The following is a 26,330-nucleotide window of genomic DNA, read 5'->3' on the forward strand; positions in this document are numbered from 1 at the left end:
GGGATTTTTAAAAATGGTACTCAAAAATATGAAAATCCCAGTATCTTGAATGCCAGCACTTAAATTTCCCAACACTAAAACAAAAATACCGGGATATGTTTAAAGATTCACTTTTTAATTTCAGGACTCGCATATTCGTTTAAAACTGCCGCCTATGAGCTTAAATGTAGTTTAGGATGCTTCTCTCTTGGGTTCTGTGTATTAGTCACATCTAGAAATGTATTAACTTATTGCTAGATAGTTGGTTTGACTTAAACGTACATTAGGTTGCTTGTTAATTGAACTAATCAATTCGAGTTGCTGACGCCTGACGCTTACACTGCAATAAATAAATAACGCTATGCTACAGGTCTTATTCGAGATAAAGTTTGGCCCCGAAATAGTTATATCAATAGTAAAAAAAAACTTAACATTAGTAATCCTACTGACTATCTGGCCGGCAGCAACGGGAAAAGTTTTACATTACCAATTACTTATACTTAAGTTTGTATATTTTCAAATTCAATATTTACCTAAAACAAAACAAAGCAGCATTAGCGTTTAACGACTTAGCTGCTTAGCTGTTTTTTAAACGTAAATTAAACGTTCTGCTCGAAATACATTTTAATGAGCTCAAAATGAAACCGTTACTAGATTACTAGTGTTTTAGCGCAAAGTTAATCGAGCATATTAGACGACAGAAACTTCTGTTAATGGCAAATTCCCTAGTTCTAAGCTAAATGGTTGGCCAAATTGATTGGTTTTTGGAAAACTAAACAGTACCGGGTGCCTTAAAGCTAATATTCGAGGGTTTTGAGCTGCTTTGCCGGCCTGTCCTACGATTACCTCAATAATACACATCTAGTTTCGTATCCTTAGGTCTACTTGAAACTGTCTGTTTTTGGGGAACCACTTTCGCTTGACGCTTAGGTATATTTCTCCTCGTTGTGCTGTTCCGCCCACTAGTTCTGGTGCTCCTCTGCGAGTCATCACACCTCAATACTGTTCAGACTGCCCGACGATATGTTGTCCGTGTGGCTGCCCAGGCGCGTCCTCTTGATCATCGCCCTGCTCGGCATAGGCGATCTCTGGACCCTCGGGCTCCCTGGCACGATGGGTATGCCCACCAGGCCACCCGGATGGCCAGGGTGGTGGTGCAGATGCTGGTGGTGCGGCGGCAGGTTGTTGTTGTTGTTGTGGTGGCTCAGGCCAATATTGAGATTGCTGTGGCTGTTGTGCACCTGCTGGTTGCCCGAGGTGCGTCGCTGTCGCCGCAGGGATGGGATCCTGGTCGGCGTGGGTGTGCCCTCCTCCAGATGAAAGCCCCCGGGCTGCTGGTGACCCCTGACACTGCGCTCCATCATCGGCGACGGCTGGTGCGTGGGTGCCTGTTGGTAGTAGGCCGAGTGCGGAGGCACCGGCGGCGGCTGCTGGTGGTAGTCCAGTCGCTTGTGCATCAAGGTGGGCGTGCCAGGCGGATGGTACGGCTGTGCGTGGTGAAGGCCATTCTGATGCAGCCCAGAGTTGTTCTGTGGAACATTAGGAGACATGAATTAGCAGGATAAGACACTAGGCGAATCGTTTCTTCATGAGTGAATGAATGACAATGTTGACAAAACAATATCGGCTGGAGGGGTTGGCTTATCCTGGTTGCGGAGGCGGAAAAGCAATAGCACATGGGAGTTGTATGCACAAACTGCCAGCAAGTTGACGTTGTCAAAATTGGTATACAGTTTGTATTGCTATGCGCCCGTGTGCTATTGTTTTCGATTTCAATTGCAGGCTTACTTGGCCAGCGCCGTTTGCTGGTTTCTTGGGCAGCGGAGGTAGCGGCTTGCTGGGCGCCTCCAGCACCGCGTTCGGAGCATCCAGCTGCTCCTGGTCGTGTTTCTGAGGAAGATTCAGTTTGATTGCAGCGTCGCAGGCCTCCAGCGTTTCGCAGGAGGACGAGGCAACCGTCGGTAGCCCCTTATCATCTTCGTTTCCGTCCTCATCCTGCGGCTCTTCCGCGTTCGACCGCTCCAGGGCTAGATCTCTGGCCATGCAGTTGCCATTTCCATTTCCATTCGCCAGCGGCGGCAGGAAACGCAGCTCCATCACGTTGCGGTTCTGGAACATTGGACGCTCAATTGGCAGGCGAATCTCGACGAGATTTGGCAGAGTAACCAAGCGAAAGAGACAGAGACAGCGAGAGAGAGGGCAAGCGAGACAGAGATACCACTTTCGAAGGGGTGTTTACAATTTGAATTTGAATTTTGACCAACCAACCAGCGAAAAGTTTTGGATGAAGCTGTGTGAAAATTGGGCTCGAGTTTAGACCCGGAAGTTCATGGTTTACCTTATCGGATGCCGTTTCCTGGGCCAGTGGATTGGGCGTAATGTTCATCCTCGGAATCACTCCGTTGAGGCGCCTCACATCGCCACTCTTGTGGTGGCCACCAACTCCCAGGACGGCGGAGGTAACAAAGTCCGCTTGGATGTGCTCCAATTGCGGTTTGTTCTCATCTGTGGATGCATAGATATAATTTGATAAGTACGAGGATATCCGACTCCATTAAGCTGGACTTACCCTCCGGCTGAGAGTTTTCACGTCTTTTTAGGCAAAGGCAGACCACCAATGAGGCGATGAGGAGTAGTATGCCTCCGCCAGCGGCACCTGCGATCAGTGGATATAAGGAGTTCTGGTGCTGTTCCACTGCTTTATTGGCTGGCACTGGCGTGGAAGAAGATGAAGCTGGTTGCTCGTGGGTTTCTAAAAAGGAACACAAGTTAAAACATATTTCAAGCCCATCATAGCATACCTGAGCTGCACTCACTTCTGGTCCTCGCTTGCCGAATAGCACTGAATTCAGAGGCTGCGTCGGAGTTGAACGATTGCAATTTGAACTCATAGGGGGTTCCTGGACGAAGGAGGTCTATCTTAAAGCTCCTGCTTCTTCCGCCATCCACCGTGGTCTTCAAATACTCCGCTGCTGAGTCCGCTGGCCTATAGTAGGCATAGTACCCGTCTATATCCTCATTTTGAGTCGAGGATACCAGGGACCAATGGAGCACCACGGCGGACTCGGAGAGCGTCTCCACCGCGCGAAGTTCCGGCACTGGCAGATTCGACTTGGCCGTTCCATTTTGCAGGAAGAACTTGAGGGAGGTGTTGCCCTCCTTGTTGTCGTTATTGGAGTACACCGCCACAATTCGGAAGCGGTAATACTTGCCGGCGGTCAGTCCCGTAACGGAGGAGGTGAAGTTCTTGGGCGGATTGCCCATCTCATACTCCCTGTCCCGGTTCCGCGCCCGCCAGTGACTGTTCCCCTGGCCAGGCCCGGATCCGTGCGCGTTTCCGTATGGAATATTGTCGCTGGTCGTCTGCCAGTTCTCCCTTCGATTTTTTCCGTCGCCCAACTTGCGATACTGCACCTTGAAGAAGGTGATCTGGAGTCCAGAGTTTTGTGGCACACTCCAGCGCAGCATCACGGACTCGTCCGACAGCCGGGTTACATTGGGTCGCGACGGAGGCACCATGCTCGCTGTAACAAGCGTTTTTATTAGGTTTATTTTAATTAATTGTTTTGTTGAGGTTTCTGTTTACAATTCTGAACATTTGAATATCTGGCGTTGCCAGACCAGACCACCGATGTACATTTTCATATAAATCGATGGTAAGGAATAAGATCGGATAATTGCTATTCAGAATGATCATGAGCACTAAATTACTGGTGGAACAATAAATTTATAGATATGAAAAAGTAAATTGTTAAAAATGCTGCAGAAGCTATCTTGTTAAAATTAAATGTTGATAAGAAGACCAACACTATCGATAGATTAGTGAACAGAATTTAGAGTACACACGATATCGATTGGTATCGAAACTGCGGCATCGATACCAACTTTCGCATATCGCAGCGCTTACCAGCTCTGACATTCGAGTGAAAATGTGTGCGTGTAAGCGATTTATTTATTGAGCGGCGACTCTCGGGCGTCCTAAGACTTTTTTATTTATTTATGTAAACCAACGCGAGCCGTATCAAGTGCAATATAGAATTTGCGGCTGAAAATCGGGTGAAAGGAGTACTATGACGGTGACTGACGCACACTAACACACGGGCGCGCGCGCTGCTGCGTCTGTGTGTGCGTGTTTGTGTGGCAGCCACTACTGTGTGTGTATAAGTGAATACATCGAAGAAGAAGCAAGGACTCAAACTCAAGTGAAAAACTCAAAACAAACTCAAATGTCGGCGCAGGGAGAAGGGGGCGGTGCTGGCGGAAGCGGCGGCGGTGGTGCTGGTTCGGATGGAGGCGGCAATGCTGTGCAAAGCTCCACTGGGAGTGGCACAGTGGTGGTCACCAACGGAGGCAATTCGTCCGCCAAAAACCAGCTGCCGCTCACCCCGCGCTTCACCGCCGAGGAAAAGGAGGTCCTGTACACCCTGTTCCATCTACACGAGGAGGTCATCGACATCAAGCATCGCAAGAAGCAGCGCAACAAGTACTCCGTCCGAGAAACATGGGACAAGATCGTCAAGGACTTCAACTCGCACCCGCATGTGAGCGCTATGCGGAACATCAAACAGATCCAGAAATTCTGGCTTAACTCCAGGTGCGGAATAGTATTTATGTGGTCGGAAAATGTTGCTGGAGTAGTATAGGTTCCACAAATCCCACCTCAGCAAGAACTAGCTTTCAACTCCCTATCTTATTATCTGTGATTTTCTGTTTAGACTCCGCAAACAGTATCCGTACAGGGATGGCAGCTCCTCAAATCTCAGCTCTGGTAGCGCCAAGATCAGCTCCGTATCCGTGTCCGTCGCGTCAGCGGTGCCACAACAGCAGCAGCAACAGCATCACCAGCAGCATGACAATGTGAAGGAGGAACCCGAGTACCAGATTAGTCCCGATGCCTCCGAGCACAATCCCCAGGCGGACACCTTCGACGAGATCGAGATGGATGCCAACGATGTGAGCGAGATCGACGAGGACCCGATGGAGCAGCAGCAGCAACAGCAGCAGGAGGCTCAGGCCCAAGCCCAAGCTCAGGCCCAAGTGCAATCCGCCGCCGCCGAGATGCAGAAGATGCAACAGGTGAACGCGGTGGCAGTGGCTGCGGCGGCGGCGGCCAATGCCACCATGATCAACACCCACCAGATAAACGTGGACCAGATCAGTGCTGAGAAACTGACTCTGAATGATCTGCTGCACTTCAAGACAGCTCGCCCCCGCGAGGAGATCATATTGCAGATTAAGCACCCATCAGAGGCTACTGGTGAGATTGTACACCCTTCTTAAAGATCCCCTTCAAAAGCTAAATTGTTCCTTTTCGTTTAGCCACCCAGATCCACACCATACCCACCCAGGCGCAGCAGCATCCAATGGCCACAATCACCGCCGGCGGCTATAATCAGCAGATAATTAGTGAGATCAAGCCACAGCAGATAACTTTGGCCCAGTACCAGGCTCAGCAGCAACAGCAGGCTCAAGCGCAGGCCCAGGCACAAGCGCAGGCTCAAGCGCAAGCTCAGGCACAGGCCCAGGCCCAAGCACAGGCGCAACAGCTTGCCCAGCAGCAACTTGCTGCCGCTCAACATCAGCAACTGGCCGCCGCCGTCCAAGTGCATCACCAGCATCAGCAGCAACAACAGGCGGCCGTTGCCGTCCAACAGCAACAACAGGCAGCAGCGGCGGCGGCGGTTAAGATGCAACTAACCGCCGCCACGCCCACGTTCACCTTCAGCGCCCTGCCCACAGTTACGGCTGCTACGACGGTGCCCGCGGCGGTTCCAGTGCCCGTGGCTACTGCATCATCGGGATCAGCGGCGGTCAACACATCAACAGCCTCCTCCGTGAGTATCAACAACACCAGCCTCGGCGGAGGAGGGGGAAACGGAGCCACCAATTCGTCTGCTGCCGCTGCGGACAGCTTCGAAGAGCGTATGAACTACTTTAAAATCCGCGAGGCCGAACTGCGCTGCAAGGAGCAGCAGCTGTCCACAGAGGCCAAGCGCATTGAGCTCAACAAGGCGCAGGATGAACTCAAGTACATGAAGGAGGTGCATCGACTTCGGGTCGAGGAGCTCAGAATGAAGATACGCATCCTGCAAAAAGAGGAGGAACAGCTGCGGAAGAGCTCCAATTCATGAGGTCTGGAGGACATTAGCGACGCCGACGGTGACGATGATGAGGAGGACGCGGATGCCTATTTGGATCGCTTCAACACTGGGGGCTTTTAATTCGTTAGTTTTAGATTTTAACTACCATCGACCTATCCCTATCCCAATTCCACTTTCCACCTAGATTTTTTTGTTTAGGTTTTTTTTTTCTAGTTGTCGCGGGGCGGGGGACAGCGGTACGACTTTAGTCCATCGCTGGCCAGGATTACCGACTAAGCCATCATAAATTGTAAATCGCAATCAATTAATTATACAGACACGCAATTATACAGTGGGCGTGGCCAGCTAATCCACGATGAAATCTTAGCATGTTAAAACTTGACTTTTTTTTATGAATTCCAGCCGAATCGAATCGAAATGATTCACGAATATTTCCAACTGATTCGAATGCATTCACAACTTCTGCTTTTTGGGTAATACCCATAAAATGTATGGATTTGCACTCACCCTTAAATTTTCGCCTGCCGCTCTTGTTTTTGGAGCCCACAGATGGAGTTGAGGAGGTGCCCATTCCATTGTTGGATTCATGAACTGGCCACACGGGAACTCCGCCAAGTGGTTCTTCATCCTCGCCGGTGATTTCCAGGGGATTCACGCGCAGTATGTTTCCCTCGCTTGTCTGCAAGGCGTTGGGAAAGTTAATTAGAACTGCCTATCCAATGATAACCCTACTATAAGCTTACCTCTCCCAAAATGTTCTTTGCGAAGCACTGAACCACGCCAGCGTGACGCTTTTGAACTCGCTTCAGCTGCAGGCTCCGGTTATCCACGACGGCCTCCGGATCTTTGGTGGCATCCTCACCGTTTATGAGCCAGTAAATATCGGGTTGGGGATTCCCCGAGGCGGAGCAATCCAGCAGCAGAGGATTGCTCTCATTTGTCAGAGTGGCGGCCGGTCCTCTTAAGATCGTGGGCCGCTGCAAAACACTCAACTTGATGGTGTGATCGATGGGTGGTGCAATGCCATTGTCCAACATGCAGATATAGGAACCCTGATCCTCAGGCTTCACATCGGTGATTTGCAGGCCGTAGGACAGGATGGTGCTTCTGTTATTATAGATCTCAACCACATTGGGACTACTCCAAATGACTCGGGGTCGTGGGGATCCCACGCCAGGACACTCGAGCACAATTGTTTCTCCGGGACGAGCTGAGTATTCGGTGGGTGGACGTTGTAGAAAGTACGGCGGTGTCCTATCTGTGTAGTCCACTCTTAGTTCAATAGTTTGGGGGAGCCTAAGTTCATCGCCTGTTATGGAATTCGTGGCTACGCAGGAGTAGTTACCCGCATCTTTGGCGGTGACTGTATCCAAAACCAATGCCCCCGCAGCGCCAGGCAGCAGCTCCGATTGAGGTAGCTTCTTTCCGTTTCTGTAGAAGCTCCAAATAGCCGGCGGATTGGATATGACGCTGCCGCAACGAATGAGCAGGCAGTTTTTGGGCGCCACGCTCCAGCGGATGGAGCTCCTGGCCCCCATGGATCCCTGGCCGACGTCCAAAGCAATCGAGACCAAGGCCAAGCGGGCTGGCGTGGAAGCCAGTGCTCCTGGGCCATACCAAGCCACACACTGGTAGTCCCCAGCCGTTTGGGCACTCACATAGATGCGCAGTCTCCAGGCAAGACCATCACTTCCGCTGGTCACGTTATAGCCAGCCGAGGGTCTTAGGTATAGATAAGGATCCGAGGAATCACTGCGTCTGAACCGCCACTCCAGGCGATCAGGTTTCAGATTCAGCTCGCACTCGAACACCACCTCATCTCCTTTCGGGGCCACCGCTGATTCGGGAGCCCTCTCGAACAAAACGCCCAAGGTGGTTGCCACGGAGGAATTACTGTCACTGGCTTGAAGTGTGTAGATGCAGGTTGTCATAAGGACCAGTAGAACCACAACTAGCCTGATTTCAGTCATTGCGAAGCAGATCCTACTCTGAAATAGACAGACAAGAAGGGTTTCGATAGGTTAAAAAGATAGTCCCGATACACATATGTATTTTCGATGGAGTATCCAACTCAGTCAGATAAATCAATTGCCCCATTCCCAATCCTATTCCCATAGTAAATCTAGAGAGAGATCTCTAACCATTTGACAGGCGAGGAATGCGACGGAGTGGGTCTTGGACCCTACTGTACCAGTCAACCTGCTCCTTTCTCTGCTGCTGGTACTGGTGCTGGTGCTGATGCTTCTGCTACTGCCCCAACTGCCACACAAGGGGGCGTGGCAACGGAAGCAGTCGGGCCAGGCAATGTGCCATTTAAACTGGAGCTCCAGCTCCGCGCACCCAAGGACTCGTCGTCCCGGACCCAGATTGTTAATGGCGTGTCATTATTATGAGCTGCAATGCCCTGCCCTGCCCTGCCCCGTCCAGTTTCTCTGAACGGGCAGCAAAGCAGGAGGAGGACGGCTGGGGATCCAGAACGGGTTGGTCGAGCGTCTGGCCTGCGACAGTTTGGGGGCCCTCGATTTGAAATTTAAACGATGCCACAACACAAAAGCGCGCGCGGAATTCCAGGAAAACGGTCGCCCTGTCGTTAGGCATCCACCTCGGTCCTGCCCCCGGCTACTCCCCCAGCTGCCCCCTGCATCCACGATTCTCTACAGATAAAAAAATTGAATGCTGCATTAGCAGTACTCGATTCAGCATTTTACAGGCCTAGATACGGTTGTCTAAACCTTTTCCTAATCGATTTACTTAGATTTGGTGGTATAGTTCGTTGGCCTGACAACCAAGACATGACAGTGATTCAACTAAAGGTGCCGTCATCATCATGTCGTAGGGAAATCCATTAAAATCCAAGTCAACCACACCACATGCAGGTTGTTCCCTGTGTAGCAGTCCCTGCAGGGAAACTCCTGATGCGCATAAATCGCAAAGCGGCTCCCATTTGATAGTCATTATTGGTCCGAAGGCGCGTGCAGCTGCCGATGTTGTTGGGGCTGTTGCAGATGTTGCTGCTGGTGGTGGCCACTTGTTAACCCAAGGAGCAAACCGGACTGCCTACACACGAGCAATCCAACAGCAACACGGAGTCGAAAACCAGCTCGCCGCCGCTGATTTAAAACATCTGACAACAAAAGTAAAGCGCGAAATTGACGCAGGTTTCTGTGCCTGCCCCGCACAGCAGTCCGCATCCACTTGTTGCTGTTGCCGCAGCCGTTCCTGTTGCTCTTGCTCTTGCTGCTCGCTGGTTGCGTGTGTTGGAAATTAATGCGCATTCCTGGGCCAAGAGCAACACAAGCTAAAAAACCCCACAACGACTAAAAACTGAAGCAAAGGAAATGAATGGGGAGCGCTGCAAGAATCCATAAAAAAGTTGAAAAAGAGTCAACAAACCAGCAGAACGAAGAAGTCTGGGACAGATGCGCTGCACTGGCCCACACAGAAAGAAAAATGCATTTCGTATGGTTGCCAATGGTTTCCGTGCAACATATCGAAAGTGGAAAATAGATTATTTGACCAGCCGGCATCCATATGCACGTATATAATAGCCACCTCTGTTAACTGTCAACCATTGTGGCCAAAATTGCGCAGGCAATATGTTGCTAGTTCCCAACATGACGTCCATTGTTGCTCGTCTGGCAACATGCCGCCGCTGTGTATTACCAACTATTACGAACTGTGCAATCAAACATTGATTGCCTCCATTGACAACATGCAATTTGTGCTGACCACATAGCGGCAACTAGCTGCAACTAGCAATAAACACCTATTAGTTGGCTCTTAATGGGCAACATGTTGCTGTGAAAATTGCAAGTCAGAACACATGTGGCCAACAATTAATCGATTGTTCCTGGTCACAAAACACTGTGTTCGAGCTGTGGGATTATGAAACGGCAGCAACATGTTGCTGGCTGCTGCTTGCAACAGCAACAGTTGCTAGACGATTGTTGCCGCAAGCAGATGTTGCTGCCGTGCATTATTCACCATCCCAGCCAAATATGGCCAATGATCTTGGATCGCTGTTTATGGTTGTTGCTGCCTCTGCTGTTGTTGCAGCTGTTGGCAGCACAATTAATTGGATGTTTGTTTTCGGGCCAGAAGTTAATTTGATTAGCCGCGGACAACGCGACAGCCTCCTTTTGTTGACTCATCCGGCGATCTATTCACGGACATCATAAGGCGCGACTATAAATCAAAGCGGGATGCCAAATTAAAAGGCATTAATTAATGGCAAATAAATATGTTGATCGACGTCTCTTTCGTCTTCATCATGAGCGCAACCACCGGCGGTACACTGTGCAAAAGGAACTATGCGCTCCCTTGCCAATATGATTTATGGTTATCACTCGTAGAAAGGCCACGTTTTTCCCCTTCACTAATGGCCCAAAGCATTTTGCTATATTTAAATGAAATGACAAGCACTTTGGACAGTGCACGTGTTTATATTAATCCAAAGCTGATCTCTTCTGAATCAGCAATGTTGATTAAGTCGTTCGCCTCCTTGCCTAGTTTTGTGATATATATGGGAAGATTATGAAATTCCATCGGGCCTATTTTTCAATGTGTACTATCTTAGTGACTGTCTGTTTGTTTGCCTGCCAGAAATTAGCATAAAACTGTTAGAAAACCCATTCAGCGATGGCCTGGGCGTGGCGCCCGGGGTTTGAGACAATTGAATTGAGTAGCGGAAGAGTGGAGGGTCTTCACATCTGGGGAGGGTCTCATGTCTCATGTCTCATGTCTCAGGTCTCGGTTCTCAGATCTCAGATCTCAGGCCTAAGACCGTGTTTAAGTTCATTAAATAAGTGCGAGGCGTAACGAAGGAACATCCACGATGGTGGTTTAATTTATCCATATGAGTGCTGTTGTCATAAGAGAGATACCCCTTTCTCGAATCCCATTCCCCTGATACCCTGCTGCACTTGGCCATTAGCCGCGGCAGTTAACAGCTTGTAAAACACTAACACCTGCTACAAGTTGTCGTTGTTTTGTGGTTGCTCCTACACCGGGTTCAATAAAACCTGAGAGCCAGTTCATCATCATCATCATTGCGATCATCAGAAACAGTTGCTGGCAGAAAAGGAGCAATAGAAAAATCACGAACTACAAAACCCCCAATCACAGTGGCAGATGATTAAGGCAAACACATCAGGGGTTATTAAATTCCGCAAGAGAAAATTATGGTCTACTTACTGGAACAGTAGTTTTTGCAGTGTCACCCTTAAAAGTCATCTTCACGACGGTGAGCTTAACAAATAATTAACGTTGAATTATCTTGGGTGAATTTTAAACTCCACTTTGCTGGAGAAAAGCCGATCATATTATTACTAAGGCTTATTAAAATCAAATGTCATGACATTAATTCAATTTGAAGCTTGGCCATTATGTGACTGTAATTTTCTCCAGAACTCTGTCCACTGTGGCCGGTCTCCACTGTACGCTCACACACACACACACAGGCGGAAGATATCGGCGAAAATTCTTTAGCAATGGAACCTGTTTTGCCAGCCGAAGAAGAAGCAGCAGCTGAAATTTTTTTTAAGCGCGACCGGAACCGTAGCCCAAAAACAAGATGCCAAGCCACACACACACACACCAGTATCCATTAATACCGATACACACGCACGCGGAGAGAGAGAGACAACAGGAGCGCTGTGGCGCCCAAGAAGAGGGGCCTCTAAATCAAGCTCATGGGTGAAGATGTGGCGCCCAACGTGGGGCCTTAAGGTCGCGACCAAATGGCGGACCGAGGAGACAATCGCAATGTATACATTTTTATGCACATTGTAACGTTTTAAAATGTATTTTCTCTCAGTGCATAGCCTTTTTCCAGGGCACGTTAAGCGCCAGGGCGGTGGCGTAGAAGGTGAAGAAACTCGCATGTAAACGAGTTCGAAATCTGCATTCCACCGACAGCCAACAGGATTTTCTACTGCGGCTAAAACGAGGATGATCACCATCATGATCGTCTTCGAGGTCATAATGATCCCGATGAAGAAGCTGGATGGGTTTGCCCCACCTGTTGCTGTTGCAATTCTGTCTTGAAACAAAAAGGAATGGTGTGGTATAGAATGGAATGAGTTGAGATGGGATGGGATGGAATGGCATGAGATGGTATAGGACGACATAGGATGGGGGACACAACCCCACAACCCCTTTTCATCTGCTGGGTCCAATATATTTTTCAGAAGGTGCGTGGGCTCCAAAAACGAATTGTATGGGCTATGAGCCAGAGCCGAAAGTCAGTCTGAAGTTGAGTACTGGAGTGAGAGTTATGGTTATATGGGTGCGGAATCGAAGCTGCACGCCCACCAACTAAAGTTTCGAGGATCGAGGGAGAATGGGGATGCGATCATATTTTGTATTCTTCTCTCTAATTGCGTGGGCGCCGCGGTCAGGATTAAGATTAGCAGTAAGTTACCTTTTGTTACCCTTTGTCACTTGCTTATCCCTCCGTCTCTTTTTCCCGCTGTCTTGCTGTCTCTTTCAAGGCGTATCTGCTGCTTTAGAACTGCATTCTGCAAATAAGAGAAAAAGATCGAATCAAAACACACATAAATGAACACACACTTTTAATGAATTTCAAAATAATTGAGGCCTAAAGTGGCACAAAAATGCTTGGCGACAGCCAAATAAATGCGAAGCCTATAAATAACCACAAAACTGGGAGAGTGAATGGGTAAAAAAGAGCTGACACGTGCGTGTGAAGAACACTAGAAGATGTTGGGGTTACTCAGCTACTTTGGAATACATATACTTTTCAAATCATATGAACTTAAAAATGCATGTGAAGTAAAGTTAGTGAAACCGAAATTAACTTATATACTTATACTTATTTTATAGATCCTAGGAATCAAAAAATGTATCAAAAAAAATGAATCAAAAAAACTTGGTAATCGCACTCCATTAGACTAATTCCCGCTGCTGAATGCCCATCGTACCTGGGGCTAAGAAGAAAACTCCCCTTCGGTGTTTGCCTGTCCATTTAAAAAGACATAAAAAAAAAGACTACGACTGAGACGGAGGCAGAGAAATGAATATTCCCCAACGAACAAATGTCATAAATATCCCGGGAATACAAATTTCCAAGCGAGTGGCTAAAAATTATGCCAAAAAGAACATAAATAATAACGAAAGGGGCGCGAGAGGAGGTGAAGTCTTTCGATTTCCATCCAATACTCCTAATAAATTTATGCGATTTTCTCACTTTTCTCTGGAACTTCGCCCACCCACCCACACACACAGTTGTTGGGCCATAATTTTTCTAGAATTTTTGAAAAGTCGCCAAGTCGAACAGGGCCCCCAGAACAAAAAATACAAAAAGTTAACAACGTACAAAAAATGTGAAAGAGAGCAATAAAAATAAAACGAGCGACACCCCAAAAGCGTCTGTTGCATGTATTGCTATATCGGTGTGTGACAGTTGTCATTTTTCATAAATATTTTCCAATTTCCCCAAAGCCAAGTGAGAAATTAACGACGAAAACAGACACAAAACAGGGAAATAAACTCGGAATGCCATTTGCAGATCCGTAGAATTGGGCAATAGCGCGGCAGGTCTTCAGGTGGCGATCTCCAGATTCTTCATAAATAATTTCATAACTTTAATGGCGCTTGTCAGTCATCATGAGGCGATAATGGCAGCAAATAGAATCAAGTTTGAGTCGTGATAAATAAATTTGGGGTTTTATGTGCGCCGACTTAAGTGAATTCCATGAAATGACTGCTTTTAAATTAATAACTTTATCGCTCAATATTTAAAATGAGCAGACTTAATAAAGGCGAGTCAATTTGAATATTTGCACAAACCCCAGCTGAATTTCGAACAATAATACACCGCTTGGACCTTCCAGAATCTATAGCGAGCATGGTCTTTTCACTGAGTGCTCACTGTGCTTTTCATACTCTCGATGTACGATGTACAGACGCAAATATCGTGTTTCGCAGCGGCCTTTTTGCAGAATTGGCGGCACTTCGGCAAGACAGCAACATGTTGTTGTGCGGCTGTCGCATGTTGCTGATGTCGCTGCGGCTGATGACTCACTTTCGGCTTTTTGTCGGTCAGCGAATTAGAAATCGGTGCAACTGCATCCAAATAAGTGACAGCGAAGCTTTTTTACTTGACACCGGGGCGCTTCGAGTATCTCGCAGATGTGCCACTGCTGCCGCGCCGCCTCTTACTTTTGCCATAATTATTGTGCACTTTCTCTGCCTTGTCTCTCCCTCTCTCCCTTTTCCGCATCTCTTGTTATCATTATTATTAACATTGGCCACTATTAGCCGCCCTGCAGCGAACGACATTTGAGACAATTTTCCCGCTGCTCGCATTCCGCGGGTGAAAGCCATCGCCTCTCCATCGACATCCACATCCACATTCCCATTTAAATTTACGTTCACATGCACATTCACATTTCACAGCAATACGCGCCATTCTGCCAAATGCAAAATGCAAAAAAAGAGACTCATATAAAAATAAGAAACGACAGTCTGAAAGGAAGATGGCTGCGTTTGGGTGGCGAAGAGGCGAATACCCTGCGAGCATGAATAAATACCGAGTCATACCATTATTTGCAGTTTTCTCGACCCTGGGCACACTAAAAGTGGGTCAAGTACAGTAATTCCCATGCCTTTTCTGGGTTCGAAAGCAGCTTGGGATTGACTACTTGCGGCACCTACTCTCTAACAGGGTACTAACTAGTCTACCGAGCATGCTTGCAAAGCATGCTTCAAAATTTATGCGTTGCCTGATTTGAGGGGTACGTCCAGGGGAAGGATTGGGATCTGGGATGGGGGGAACTGGGCCTTCAGATGGCTCCAATGGGTGGCTCGAGTCCAGTTTTGAATATCGTTCAATTTGCGATCACCCCCCTCGGGGCTCCCAGCGTCCTGCTCTGTGCGGTCGCATTCCTGGTTTTCCATTCCTGCTTTTTGGCTCATGGCAAGTCTTATCCATTTTCGATTGCCCCCAAAGTCCCGCGGTGTCCCTCATTTGCATGCCTATTATAAATTTTTCAAATACTTGTCTTGGGCTGCCCTCGTTGTTTTTTTTTTTTTGTTTCTTTATGGCCCACCATGTTTAGTGATTGCTATCTTTGTCATTGTTGCTTTTGGATTCGTTTTTGTTGGTGGGGCCCGGCTTTTCGCTGCAATTTATTTGATTTTCATTGCATTAAATTTGCGCCGTCTCACTCTTTGCTTTTGTTTCCTGGCGGTGCGTTGCCATAATTTGTTGTCTCTTTTCTGCCTTGCCTCGATTCTGATCTTGGAATTTCAATTTGCGTTTCGTTTCTTGGCTTTTGCGCAATTCTCCTGTCTGCATTCTGGTCTTCTGGTCTTCTGGTTTTCTGGTCTTCTAGTCTTCTGGTTTTTCACCTAACAAGCTTGTCGAGCCATTTATCATAAACATTCGTCAGCTGTCCCACGCCCCTTGGGGAAATTCCTGCCCCGTCATTAAGATATTTTTGTTTTTGGGCTTTTCCATCTCTATTTTCATGTCGCCCTGCAGCTAGACTAAAATGCCGGCCTCTGAGGTTACCAAACGATCTCTTCTAGTATTCCCCTTTGCACGTACAGTGTCGGAAAAGTTTCCTCAAAAGCATATCCACATCGCAAGCTGTGTTTTTTTTGTTAAATACTATGGAGCTTTCATATGGGGAACCATCAGTTTTTTGTCCGTGTATCCCAGCAGTCGGTTTATTATTTCAAGCTTCTGCGACCGCTTTCCAAGCGCTTTTCATCGGAGCTGAGTACATGTGGGCGCCCTAATGGTCAAAGATTAGATTTCCCCGCTTTCCCAAGCTTTATATTCGACTAATGGGTCTCTCTGCCCACACAAACTCTGGCAAATTGCGCAAATTAATATGAAATTCATCAGCGCCAAAATATCAACTAATTTGGCAGCAAACAGGAAATGCAAGTCTCTCGCATGTGGGGCAGACGAATAAAAAATTATCTATTTTTTCGCACGACAAAAACGCCCAGGCGCACAAAAAAAGAAAACTACAAGAAAAGTGAAAAATGAAAAACAAAATAGAGGCAACGGCAGCACACCTAGAGCTTCCCCTCTCGCTCATGGTAATTTTTGATCATACAGCCGCCGCTTTTCGCCTTCACTTCCCATTTTCATTTTGCCACTAGCCGGGTGGCATCCAAATTGCCCCACTTTTGGCTGCCGTTTGGCTTTTTCTGTCGGCTGCTCCTCCTGTTTCCCGGGCACAGTGATCGCCAGCTAAGATGATTTCGGGTTTTGGAGTGTCAAATACTGGGACTGCATATAGGCAATAGTTACAAAGTTGGCACCAGTTGCATAAATCCATATATGAAATTATTGTTACAACAAGAATTGTGATCAGGAGATAGTAGAATTTATACACTGGGTTGGGGCAATCACTCAACTCCTCTCGTCAGTTGGGGACACCTTAATTTGCGTCACAATTTTCGACTCACTTTTTTTTGGGGAGGGCGGGCCCTGTTCCTCTTTTTGTTCGGGGTAATTTAAAACGCGCGCCAAGTTCTTCGATTACCTGCGGGTTAGACAATGGTCACCATTTCCCATTGTTGGTCTTCCCCGACGTGGCCCCTCTTCGAAAGCTCCCTTAATACGTTCATTAATTTTAATTATGCATAAATAGTCGGTGTCAAAAGAACAAGGAAACAACAATGAAAATCGAGAATAAAATTACCAAAAATGTTGAGAATAAAGCATGGCGCATAAAACTTGATACGAGCAATATTGAAATATATTGGGAGTGGCAGGTTTGGGGTCCGCTGTAAGGCACGCGATTCAGCAGGGGGGGGGGGGGGGGGGGGAAGAAGCCGGGCAAGTGCCAAAGGAACTAGACGACTAGCAGATACCCTCTGCCTGCCACGGCATCAAACTAACGAAAGAGTACTGGAAGAAACATATGTGCCATGGATTTCAGAGAGAGGCACCCCACAAATATTTTCATTTCTGATGGGACTGCAGCCCAATTGCCCAAATCATACCCCTTAAAACTGAAACTGAAACTGAACTCTGAGTCTGCCCACTCACTCACTTGGAAAAGAGGAACGTGCAGCGGTGTCGACTTACAATGCCATACCATTCCCGTTCCGTAAATTCCCGAGGCACTTTTCCCTGGGCAGACTGAGATCTGAAATCCAAGCTTCTCGGGCGGCGATTTCGTCATCGATGGCCAGTCGAAAATGTATGCTGGCAAAATAAACTCGAAGATCACAACAACTCAATTGGTCTGGCCAAAAATAAACAAAACGTGCAATCAACGAAAAGAGATGCAAATTAATTATGCAATTAAGCACGCGTCACTTTGCTCGCGGTTTCTTGCTTTTGCTTTGCTGCTTTTTGTCGCACTAATAAGCATTTTCACATTAAACGAGTGGGGTAGATTGTCAATTGGTATTTTGGGAGCCAACAAACTTGGCCAAGACAGTTTAGGATTAATCAAAGAAGTGACCAGATCATGGTAGTGGCATATCACCAAAAGATGGTTCGTAAGACGCGAGATGAGGAGAAGTGAAGATTTCCTTCCTTTCTTTCCGTCTCGAGTTGGTTTCCCATGAAAAATGCAATTGATGCAGAAATTCAGACACGTAGGCGCAATGGGGCGTGGCAGACAGAAATAACACAAGCAGAAAGTGGAGAAGAAGAGGAGGGAGAAACGGGGAGAGGAGCAAAGCGGAACGGAAGAAGAGCCGGGTTACGAAATCTCTGGGGAGCGAGCAAATAGATTCGGATTCTACAATGTAGAATCTACATCACATGTGATACATTTGATAGATTTGAGACCGCCCATCTATGGAACCACATCCCCACACCCCTTCAGCTAACCACCCACCTGAACCTGAGGCGGCTCCGCCTTTGTAGCGCTCTTTTTTATTGTTGTGCGACCGCTCTTTCGGTTTTATTAGATCATATTATCTATTTTCGGGTACGACAAATTTGTAATTTAGATCAAGCGGCAGTGGCGTCGCCCCAGTGGGGACTGTTCGGCGGCCTGCCTACCGTTATGGGCTTTTAATTAATTGGCATTTTGGCATTTAATTGAAGCAAACGCAGCTTAGCGGTGCGTAAAAGGGGTATTAGTGCTAGAAGGGGTTTCGGGCTCGGCGATTAATAGGCGGGCTGGCCCACATTTGTGGCCTAACTGCTTGATTCAATTGATTGAATCATTGAACATTGCTGGGCGCTTTTGATTTGACAAACAAGTTCGGGGACGGACTATGTACTGTACCATGTGGATGGATCGTTTTCGGTTCAGTTTTCAGCTTCTTCTGCTTGGTTTGCCTTTCACATGAAATGCAATAAACCCAATTTAATTTTTGTTTTTATTTGTTTCGCTTATTTACTCAAACGGTCGGTCGGACGGACGGACGTACGTGTGTGTGTTTTGGCCCATCCCCCTGCCCAGCCCACCATTCCACTCCACTCCACCAAGTAAGCCGCAGGGTCGTAGGGATTTCTTATCAGGCCCCGGAATCAATGGACAACAATTATTTTATCACGTAACAAGAAGAGAAGGCAAGACAAAAAAAAAATAACTATGCGTACGGAAAGAAGTATAATTTTAAAGTACAAACAGAAATTCTAACTTTTTGGGGGTTGAATGCTCCGCATTTCTTTCAACATCTTGATTCCCCACTCCCATTCCGTTTGGGGATAGTACAATGCGTTTCTTTCAACGAGATTGCTACCCTTTTGGTTTTTGTTTTTTATCAATTTTTCAATACTGTGATATAATATTAATGGTACCAAGCACTGGAACATGGCTTTGAGATCTTCAACTCCTGTCTGTGTTCACCAATTAAATATTTATTGAGATAAGCGTAAGTTATATTTCTTCGAATATGGTTCGAATTCGTCTTGGATTTCTTAGGTCCGGAAATGGCTCTTTATTTTGATCAAAGGAGATCATTCGTTGGACAAAATGCTAAGGGGAGAAGTGCGGTCTAGCCAAAAGTCGGAAACAATTAGCCGGGGAACGGAGAAGGGAGTTCGGGGAAGTAGGGGCTTTGGCTTTGCTAACTTCTGATGCCCAGTGATCGCGGTAAGCGATCCCTTGGAATGCAGTTCGGATTTCCAGTGAAACAAGACGGGAAGAAAGAACTCGGTGGAGGTGGAGGCAGGGGATTCAAACAGAGACACAATCGATGAAAAGGTTACCCTGGGTCTGGACCCGCTCCTCCTCCTCCTCAGCCTCCTCTTCATCCTCTTCTTCGTTGGTATGCGCTTCAAGGTGAACCGAAGACCAGGGACAAACTACTAAATTCGAAACAGGGGGAAGAATGACAAACGTGACCGTGGGTCGTCTCTCCATCTATATCTCTCGCTCTGTCTGCCCCTTATGCAAATGCGGATGCAGCAGCCACTGTTTGGAGCCCCTTTTCATCTCTGTCTGAACGCCTACCTTTCCTCTCCCGGCCTACGGTTGAGCTTGGCTATGGTGAACTGTTCATCATCTGTACTCAGTGTTGTTTATACGATCGAGAAAGTCGATTGTTTCTGCCATACATGTATAACTCGCATTTGTTTGGGAGTTTCTTAGCCAGTTCCCACTGTGTTACATTGTTTGTAATGAAGCAGTTAAGAATGCAGCCTCTATTTCTGCCTCTCCCATCTACCTCTCGTTGCCAGGTAGCTAGTTGAAGCCCCTCCCCCTGGTTTTCCTACGTGGGCGACGGATACCCCTTTACCCATTCCCTTCTGCCGGGTTTTGAACTTTGTGCGGCGTCTGTTTATGAATGAAATCGTTTTGAGCCTCTTCCAAAACTCTGCTACCATTTTCCCGATTTCCATGAATGAACGTGCGAGCGAGCGCAGGGCAACTTTGTGGAGCTGCAGCAGCTGGCGGGAATCGTAGTTGAGGGTTCACGGTTCAATGCACATGCAATGCAGATGCCAAATTAGCTCACTCCCCTCACCACGCCACCCACTTCACCCATTTCGATCCGATTGAGTGAGCAAATTGATCCTCCAATTAGGGAAAATGGGGAGCAGAGAAATAGACCTCGGGCATTAGGGGGCTCCCCTTGGAGCATTGCTCTCGAAACGGGTGCAAAAGGTTAAGCTCGCGGGTTAAATGTGTATCGGTACCGTTACGGAGTTACTGTTACAGATTTTGCCAACACATTCGCTCTTCTGCTAATCACTTCTCTAAACCGGTGCAAGACTTTCAAAAAATCAAATGAAAGAAAACCTGAGAGAAAGACAAGAAAATACCAGGCTGGAGCAATCTCCCTCGTCTCCGTCCTCAAAATGCTTGCTTTCTACTCACGCAGCAGCAAACGTAGGTAGTACCCTGTTAACTTGATCGGCCGAAGGGTATGCCCGAATTGACGCCCGAACTCAAGGGTCTCAAGGTCTAACATGACTAACTTCCTTTTGGTGGTCGAGGCCTCTGGTGAGACTTCATTTAACTAATTTTTGGGCAAGGTCAACCCTACAATTTTAATGGCAAAGCATAGATTAAAGACGAGAATTAGTGAGCAACAAGGTTGTGACCCTGCCCAAAGCTTTTGAATACGACTATGTGATCTTCATACATGCATCATCGAACCATTCAACAAGTATCCCCAAGTATCCATTATCCTGAAGACCCGATGTGGAGGAAAGTTGCCTCCGTAGGTATCACATAGTTGGCATATGGCGTCTCGGGAGCCTTAACTTATTTCCACATCTGGCTTATCATGAACGCTGATCTATGACTCGAGCTGGCCTGCGAATGGAGCTCAGATCTTGGATCTCCGATCTCGGAATGGAACGCTAGCGTTCGCCGACTTGGCTTCGAACTCATTTTCTAATTGCCCCACGGTGGCCGAGGAATGTCTGTCTATTCATTCGCGGTCTCCTACTCTTCATCTTACGGCTCACTCTGGTATGTTTATTTCGTTTCGTTTCGTTTTCCTGTTTCCACGCAGGTTTAATTACCACATGGAGGGAGCTGCGAGACGTGCAAAGTTCGAATCGGCAATGGAATCTCGGTTTTCAGCATTTGCATGGATCCCGATCCCCCGAGATCGCTTGAAATACCGATCGTCTGCTATTTTAATTGAGTTCACAAATGCCCTGAACCGAACCCCATTCACAGCTGGCGATCGACCCCCCATCAACCCCCCCTCCTCTGACCCCACGCCCCTGACCCTGAGGATAGAAGTGCTTTGATGGCTAGTTAGTTAGTCGGAAATCAAAGCAGTTCGATTACTCAATATTTTCACAGGGCTGGTGGGAAATTAATACATCATCGTGGCCCCAGGCCTCCCATCCGAAGACCCCAAACCCACTCGCTCCCCTCCATTTGCTTCCCCTCTGCAGAGGGCTCTAATTAAAAACTGCTTGAAGCAGGTGTGCGCAGGAAAAAAGGGGAAAGCGTTGCTCTAATCCATCAAACAGGCCTCATAGAGGTTCATTGATCAACCGAGAGAGTTCCGTGTTAGCGAGCCAATCTCAAGATGTTGTAATATATGTATATAATATCTATTCAGCGGACTAGCGACGCTTAAATCACGCATTTATTTACTCGAGCATTACAGTTTCGTCTAAAAAGTGTCTAAAAATTTCTTTCGAAATTGTTTCAATTCATTCACAATTTTCCCTAATCCGATATTCCTAGATTTCCTTTGTCCAGTCCCCTTGCGATCTGAAGTGAACCGTTTAAAATCGGCTTTATAGGCCAGACGACTCATTCCAGCCGATCTCCGGCGAAGATATCAACATCCGCACATCCCTCGGAGGTTTCTCTCGTAGCACACTTGCCGGAGTTCCCGAATCACTGAATCACTGGGCCACTGGGCAGGACGAAGGCAGGGAAAGAAGTGAGGTGGCTACCTGGGCATTGTTACTGCGATTCCCTACCTGTGTCAATGTCAGACTTCAGCGCTAAATTGTCGCTTATTAAATGTCTCTCGTCCCGCCGACGAGCCACTTTATCAAAACTCCTGAGGGCGGAGATACATGAGATAAAGGAGGAAATGGCGGGCGGAGGTAGCCGAATTCCACGTAACCGTAGTGTCGTCTGCGGCCCATTGTCGAAAATTATGACTTGTTTTGGGATTGGAGTGCAAATAGCCCACTTCCTGTCTGTCTTAGTCCGCCTCAGTCTGCGCTCTTTCTCTGTCTGCTGTCCCGATCTTTCTTCCCAGTCCATCTACCCCCTGCCCACTGCGCCGCTCCAACGTGGCCGTTGTCATTGTCACGGACCGCCGATGTCTCCGCTGATAAGAGCTGCTCATGGAGGGGGAATGGGAAGTGGGGTGTGGAACATTTGTTTATGCACTACCGTCTGTCTGTTTCTGTTCAAACTACTGCGGTTAGTTCTGGATTGCTCATGATACTGGTCATTGCATTGGATGCAGTTATATCGTCAATAGGAATAGCCTACTTCTAAGAGTATGTCGCCGTCGTATCGTCCAGAATTTTAACTTCTACTAGGACACTTCGTAGCTGACCAGGTAGAATCCACATTCCTATAAACCGCATAAGCAGAGCAATTGATGTGGTCAATCCACGCCGATGTATTTAGTGCGATAAGCTGAAGATCTACGTGCCTGGGACGCACCTCATCTCCATTAAAGACCGCATTTCGGGATCTGTGGGAGTGGCATCACTCAGAAGAACATATGTGATCACATTACGTTGGCGGCTTGTAATGCGCTTCCGTTTTGTGCTCCCCGCTCCGCCCCTGCCCCTGCTCCTGCCCCCGTTTAGGTAGTTATACTGGTAGCCACTCTTCTTTGCCCTCATTTGTCTTCTTCGTGGCTAATTTACCCAGTGATGCAAAGGCGCCGCATAAAAAGAGCCAAGATGACTACTCCCAATCCCAATCCGAATCCGAATCGGAATCCCGGCCAAATCAGCCTGCAATTACACTTCCGCTGGCGGAGAGCGAAGATCACAAAAAGGCAGGGAGAAACATAGCCCCTCGCCCGAACGAATACCTCCCATTCATGCCGTCTCCGCGTCTCAGGCTCATTCACAAGATTCAAAGTCGAGACGAGAGTTCAGCCATTCATTCATTCACGTTGATTGCCACCTTTCTCGATCTTTTTTTCTCCTGCCCCACGGCAGCCTCTTGTGCTCCAATGATTAGTCTGTGCCAATGAACAGGCGGCGGCTACCTAGCAAAAAAAAAAAAATACAACAAAAAACGATGAAGGGAGGCGGGGCGGGGGGAAGGTATCCATGAAGTCCAAGACCAACAAAAAAATCCCAAAGACACAAAAACGCCGAAAAAAGAGCGAGTAAAAGCGAGGCAAAGCTGCAAGAAAGCGGCAAACAAACAGAAATCAAATCCAATTGATGTTTTCAGCATTAATCATAATTTCTTGGGGGCCCATTTTGGTGTGGCGTGAAATAATTTTTATGCGCCGTTTTTACGGAACCCAAAATCGAAATCGAAATCCAAATCCCAAGGGAAAAAGGTGTCAATGTCTAATTTTGTGGCAAATGCACTCGGAGCATTCTGTTTCCCTCATTATGATGGCTATGGCTATAGCTGTGAGGTTATTGCCTGAATGTGGGCTGGATGGAAACTGGATCAGTGGATCAGTGCTAATGGGGTGTGAGAATCGATCGCGGACGTTTTGGCCATGAAATTCGAGCGCACAGAATGGGAAATAGTGCCCGAGATCAACTGGAAATGCGTACAACTATGAGTTAAGCTCTTCATTTGCGGAATGAATTAACCCCAACCACTAAATCGCATGTCTGGGTGGGCTGTTCGATTGATGCAATTTAGATGCTTGCAGCAAGATCGAGACCCTTTACTGTCCCATCCAATTATCCCGTTTTATGCTAAGCCATTTCCCATTGATTCATTGCAACACGATGATTCCCCCCGTGAAAAGGACCTGGCTAGAGCCATGTTTCGGATCGGTAGCTAGCCAGACTATAGTCTACTGGAGTGGACCCCACATCGAATAGAGCCCTGGGTTTCGGGGCGGGGGTTTCGTTGCTGGGCCACTTGAAAAGCAATTTTTTGAAATTTATTTTCCATTTATCGCTTTATTTATTTTCTACCTTCTTTCAGTGTGGCCCTGTCGCTTTGCTCCCCTCGTCCACAGTTCACCTGGTCTATCTGCTTATGCGATTATAGTTGCAGCGAAGGAGCCCAGGAAGATGACGACGTGGCTGGTACAAGATTGGGATTGGGACTGCGACTGGGAATGGGAATGAGAACGATGACGATGACGGCGATGATGGTGATGATGCTGCTCGGCGTGTTTATTTTTGTTGGGACCGAGAGACCTTTTTGTTTGTCTGCATTTTCGACGACGAACAAGACGGAGCAAAGGAACTGTGTCTCAATGGGCCACAATCGAAAGTAATAATGAAATCCCATCAACAACGAGACAAAGGCTCTCTGACCATTCCGATTCCCATTCCCTCGCCATTTCCATCCCTTTTTTGGCCAGCAGAATGAGAAGACGACGACACTTGGCTTGATTTTTATTGTTGGGCTTTCCCCCGGGCCTTTGATTTATTGTTAGCGGGAAGGGGCTGGAAAATGGGAATGCTCTCCGGTTTCAGGTTTGGCATTGGTATTGGTTTTAGTTTTGGTTTTGGCCAAGTGTCCGGTTCCCTGAATGCATCTATGTATCTCTATCTCTCTTCTCCCAGATGATCTTGTTCTGCGACCAGCTGCCTGTTGCATTCCGCTCGCTCACCTCTTGCCAATGGCAACAGAAATGTGCGTGCTTAAGCTACAGGTGGACTTGGCAACAGACGGACTGTGGAGACTGTGGAAACTGGTGGTTACGCACTGCGCAAACAACAAAAAAAAAACTCTTGAGAAAAATTAAGAAGGCCATAATAATTCAGCAAAGAATTAAATTAATACTGGTTTCACATACTGGGCTAAGGATCTCCACATTACGGAGGGTCCACTGTAGTTTGGCAACCTCTCCCGATCCCCCATCCCATTCCCAACGTGGGGTTCTATTCTGGTGCACGGCACATAGACAGTTCATTAATGTTATCAACGAGCAAAAAGGGGAATGAAGGATGGTCTTGGGACCCCTGCCACCTCGGATGACAGGTTTGGTTAGGCACTTTTCTGGTTTATGTACGCGCTGGATTTGATGTGCAACACTTGTTGTAATTTTGTGATTTTGTTGGGGGCTCGCTGACACATAAGAGTAACGGCAATTGGCAATTGGCAATTGGCCATTGGCCATCGCCTGTTGGCCAAAAAAGGACATGGCCACATGACCATCGCGAAAAACTTGTCAACTGGAATCGATCGATATGGCAGTGGTAACTCCGGGGAAGGGGCTTTGTCTGATTTACCGACATTTACGGACTGCACTGACCAGATGAACTACTTTCGAGCCACTGGCCACTGGCCGCTGGCCATTTACCGTTGCAAAACTCACCTGTTGACTGAAACCTCGAAGGGCAGCTAAATCCTCTATCCAAATCCAAATCCAAATCCAATTCCAATTCCAATCTGCGCCACTTGTCGCACGCTAAACGAACGGTAAATATTTTGATTAGATTTTGATCACTGGTCGCGGCATTTTTGCGATTTTCCCATCACACAAGAAGCAAGCAGTAAAAGAACAATGAGAGCCGAGAGGAAAGGCAGTCCAAATAACAGAAACCCATTAAAATGTTATGGCATTTTCAAAGCCTTTCGAACACACACACACACATATGCACACACTCGAGAACAGGGCGATTGGCATCGGCTTAAATCGAATTTCTGGGGATATGGAGATCACTTCTCGACGGACATTCGGCAAGTATTGATGTTCCGCCAGGGCATAATTTATAGTTATTAGGTGTTTCCTAAGCGACGCCGCTGCCTTTTTAGCCGGTTGCCGTTATAAAAATAAAAACAAACTTGGCACACGCACTTTTCTCGCTCTCGCTCGCTACCTCTCTCTCTCTTTCTTTGCACTTCCTAATTTGAATGCACTTCAAGGGCAGCCAAACCGGCACTCACAGGGATTTAAAACTGGCAAAAAAAGGTAAACAAATAACCGTTATTAGCACGACGATTTTATTTTCAGATATATATTCAAATATATCTCTGTTATAGTTTCGCGCAGACTCCGCACACACGTCTTTCCTGCTCGGCGGCGCGAAGCGAAGTGAGCACAGTAACGTCAATGTAGTATTTATATCATTTCGTGCATACTTTTGGGCGCGCTTCGAAAATCATTTTGCGAAAGAGAGAAGAGTTGCAAAGAGAAACCTAAAGAGAATATTTGGAAGTTGTCTTCTCTCTTCTCTTTGAATCGTAATTGAAATCTTCT

General features: G+C 47.3%; 2 protein-coding genes across 3 annotated transcripts; one reads left to right on the forward strand and one right to left on the reverse strand.

Annotated features, from left to right (window-relative positions):
• Nucleotides 1-94: 94 nt before the first annotated feature.
• LOC6616153 (interference hedgehog) lies at nucleotides 95-26,170 on the reverse strand. 2 transcript variants are annotated; one of them, XM_032724156.1, is made up of 10 exons: nucleotides 26,018-26,170; nucleotides 25,446-25,538; nucleotides 12,502-12,598; nucleotides 6,824-8,068; nucleotides 6,588-6,759; nucleotides 2,796-3,503; nucleotides 2,549-2,731; nucleotides 2,318-2,484; nucleotides 1,768-2,088; nucleotides 95-1,508 (listed from the first exon to the last, which is right to left on the reverse strand). In XM_032724156.1, the coding sequence occupies exons 4-10, from the start codon at nucleotides 8,048-8,050 to the stop codon at nucleotides 969-971; spliced, it is 3,318 nt and encodes a 1,105-aa protein (XP_032580047.1). In that variant the 5' UTR covers nucleotides 8,051-8,068; nucleotides 12,502-12,598; nucleotides 25,446-25,538; nucleotides 26,018-26,170; the 3' UTR covers nucleotides 95-968. The 2 variants fall into 2 exon arrangements, with proteins under 2 accessions (XP_032580047.1, XP_002040518.1); XM_002040482.2 differs by lacking the exon at nucleotides 1,768-2,088 and having other exon boundaries at nucleotides 26,018-26,169.
• LOC6616154 (regulatory protein zeste) lies at nucleotides 3,873-6,457 on the forward strand. The gene is made up of 3 exons (XM_002040483.2): nucleotides 3,873-4,573; nucleotides 4,695-5,236; nucleotides 5,299-6,457. The coding sequence occupies exons 1-3, from the start codon at nucleotides 4,206-4,208 to the stop codon at nucleotides 6,108-6,110; spliced, it is 1,722 nt and encodes a 573-aa protein (XP_002040519.1). The 5' UTR covers nucleotides 3,873-4,205; the 3' UTR covers nucleotides 6,111-6,457.
• Nucleotides 26,171-26,330: the final 160 nt, after the last annotated feature.

Source organism: Drosophila sechellia, chromosome X (genome assembly GCF_004382195.2).
Source record: "Drosophila sechellia strain sech25 chromosome X, ASM438219v1, whole genome shotgun sequence".
NCBI lineage: Eukaryota > Metazoa > Arthropoda > Insecta > Diptera > Drosophilidae > Drosophila > Drosophila sechellia.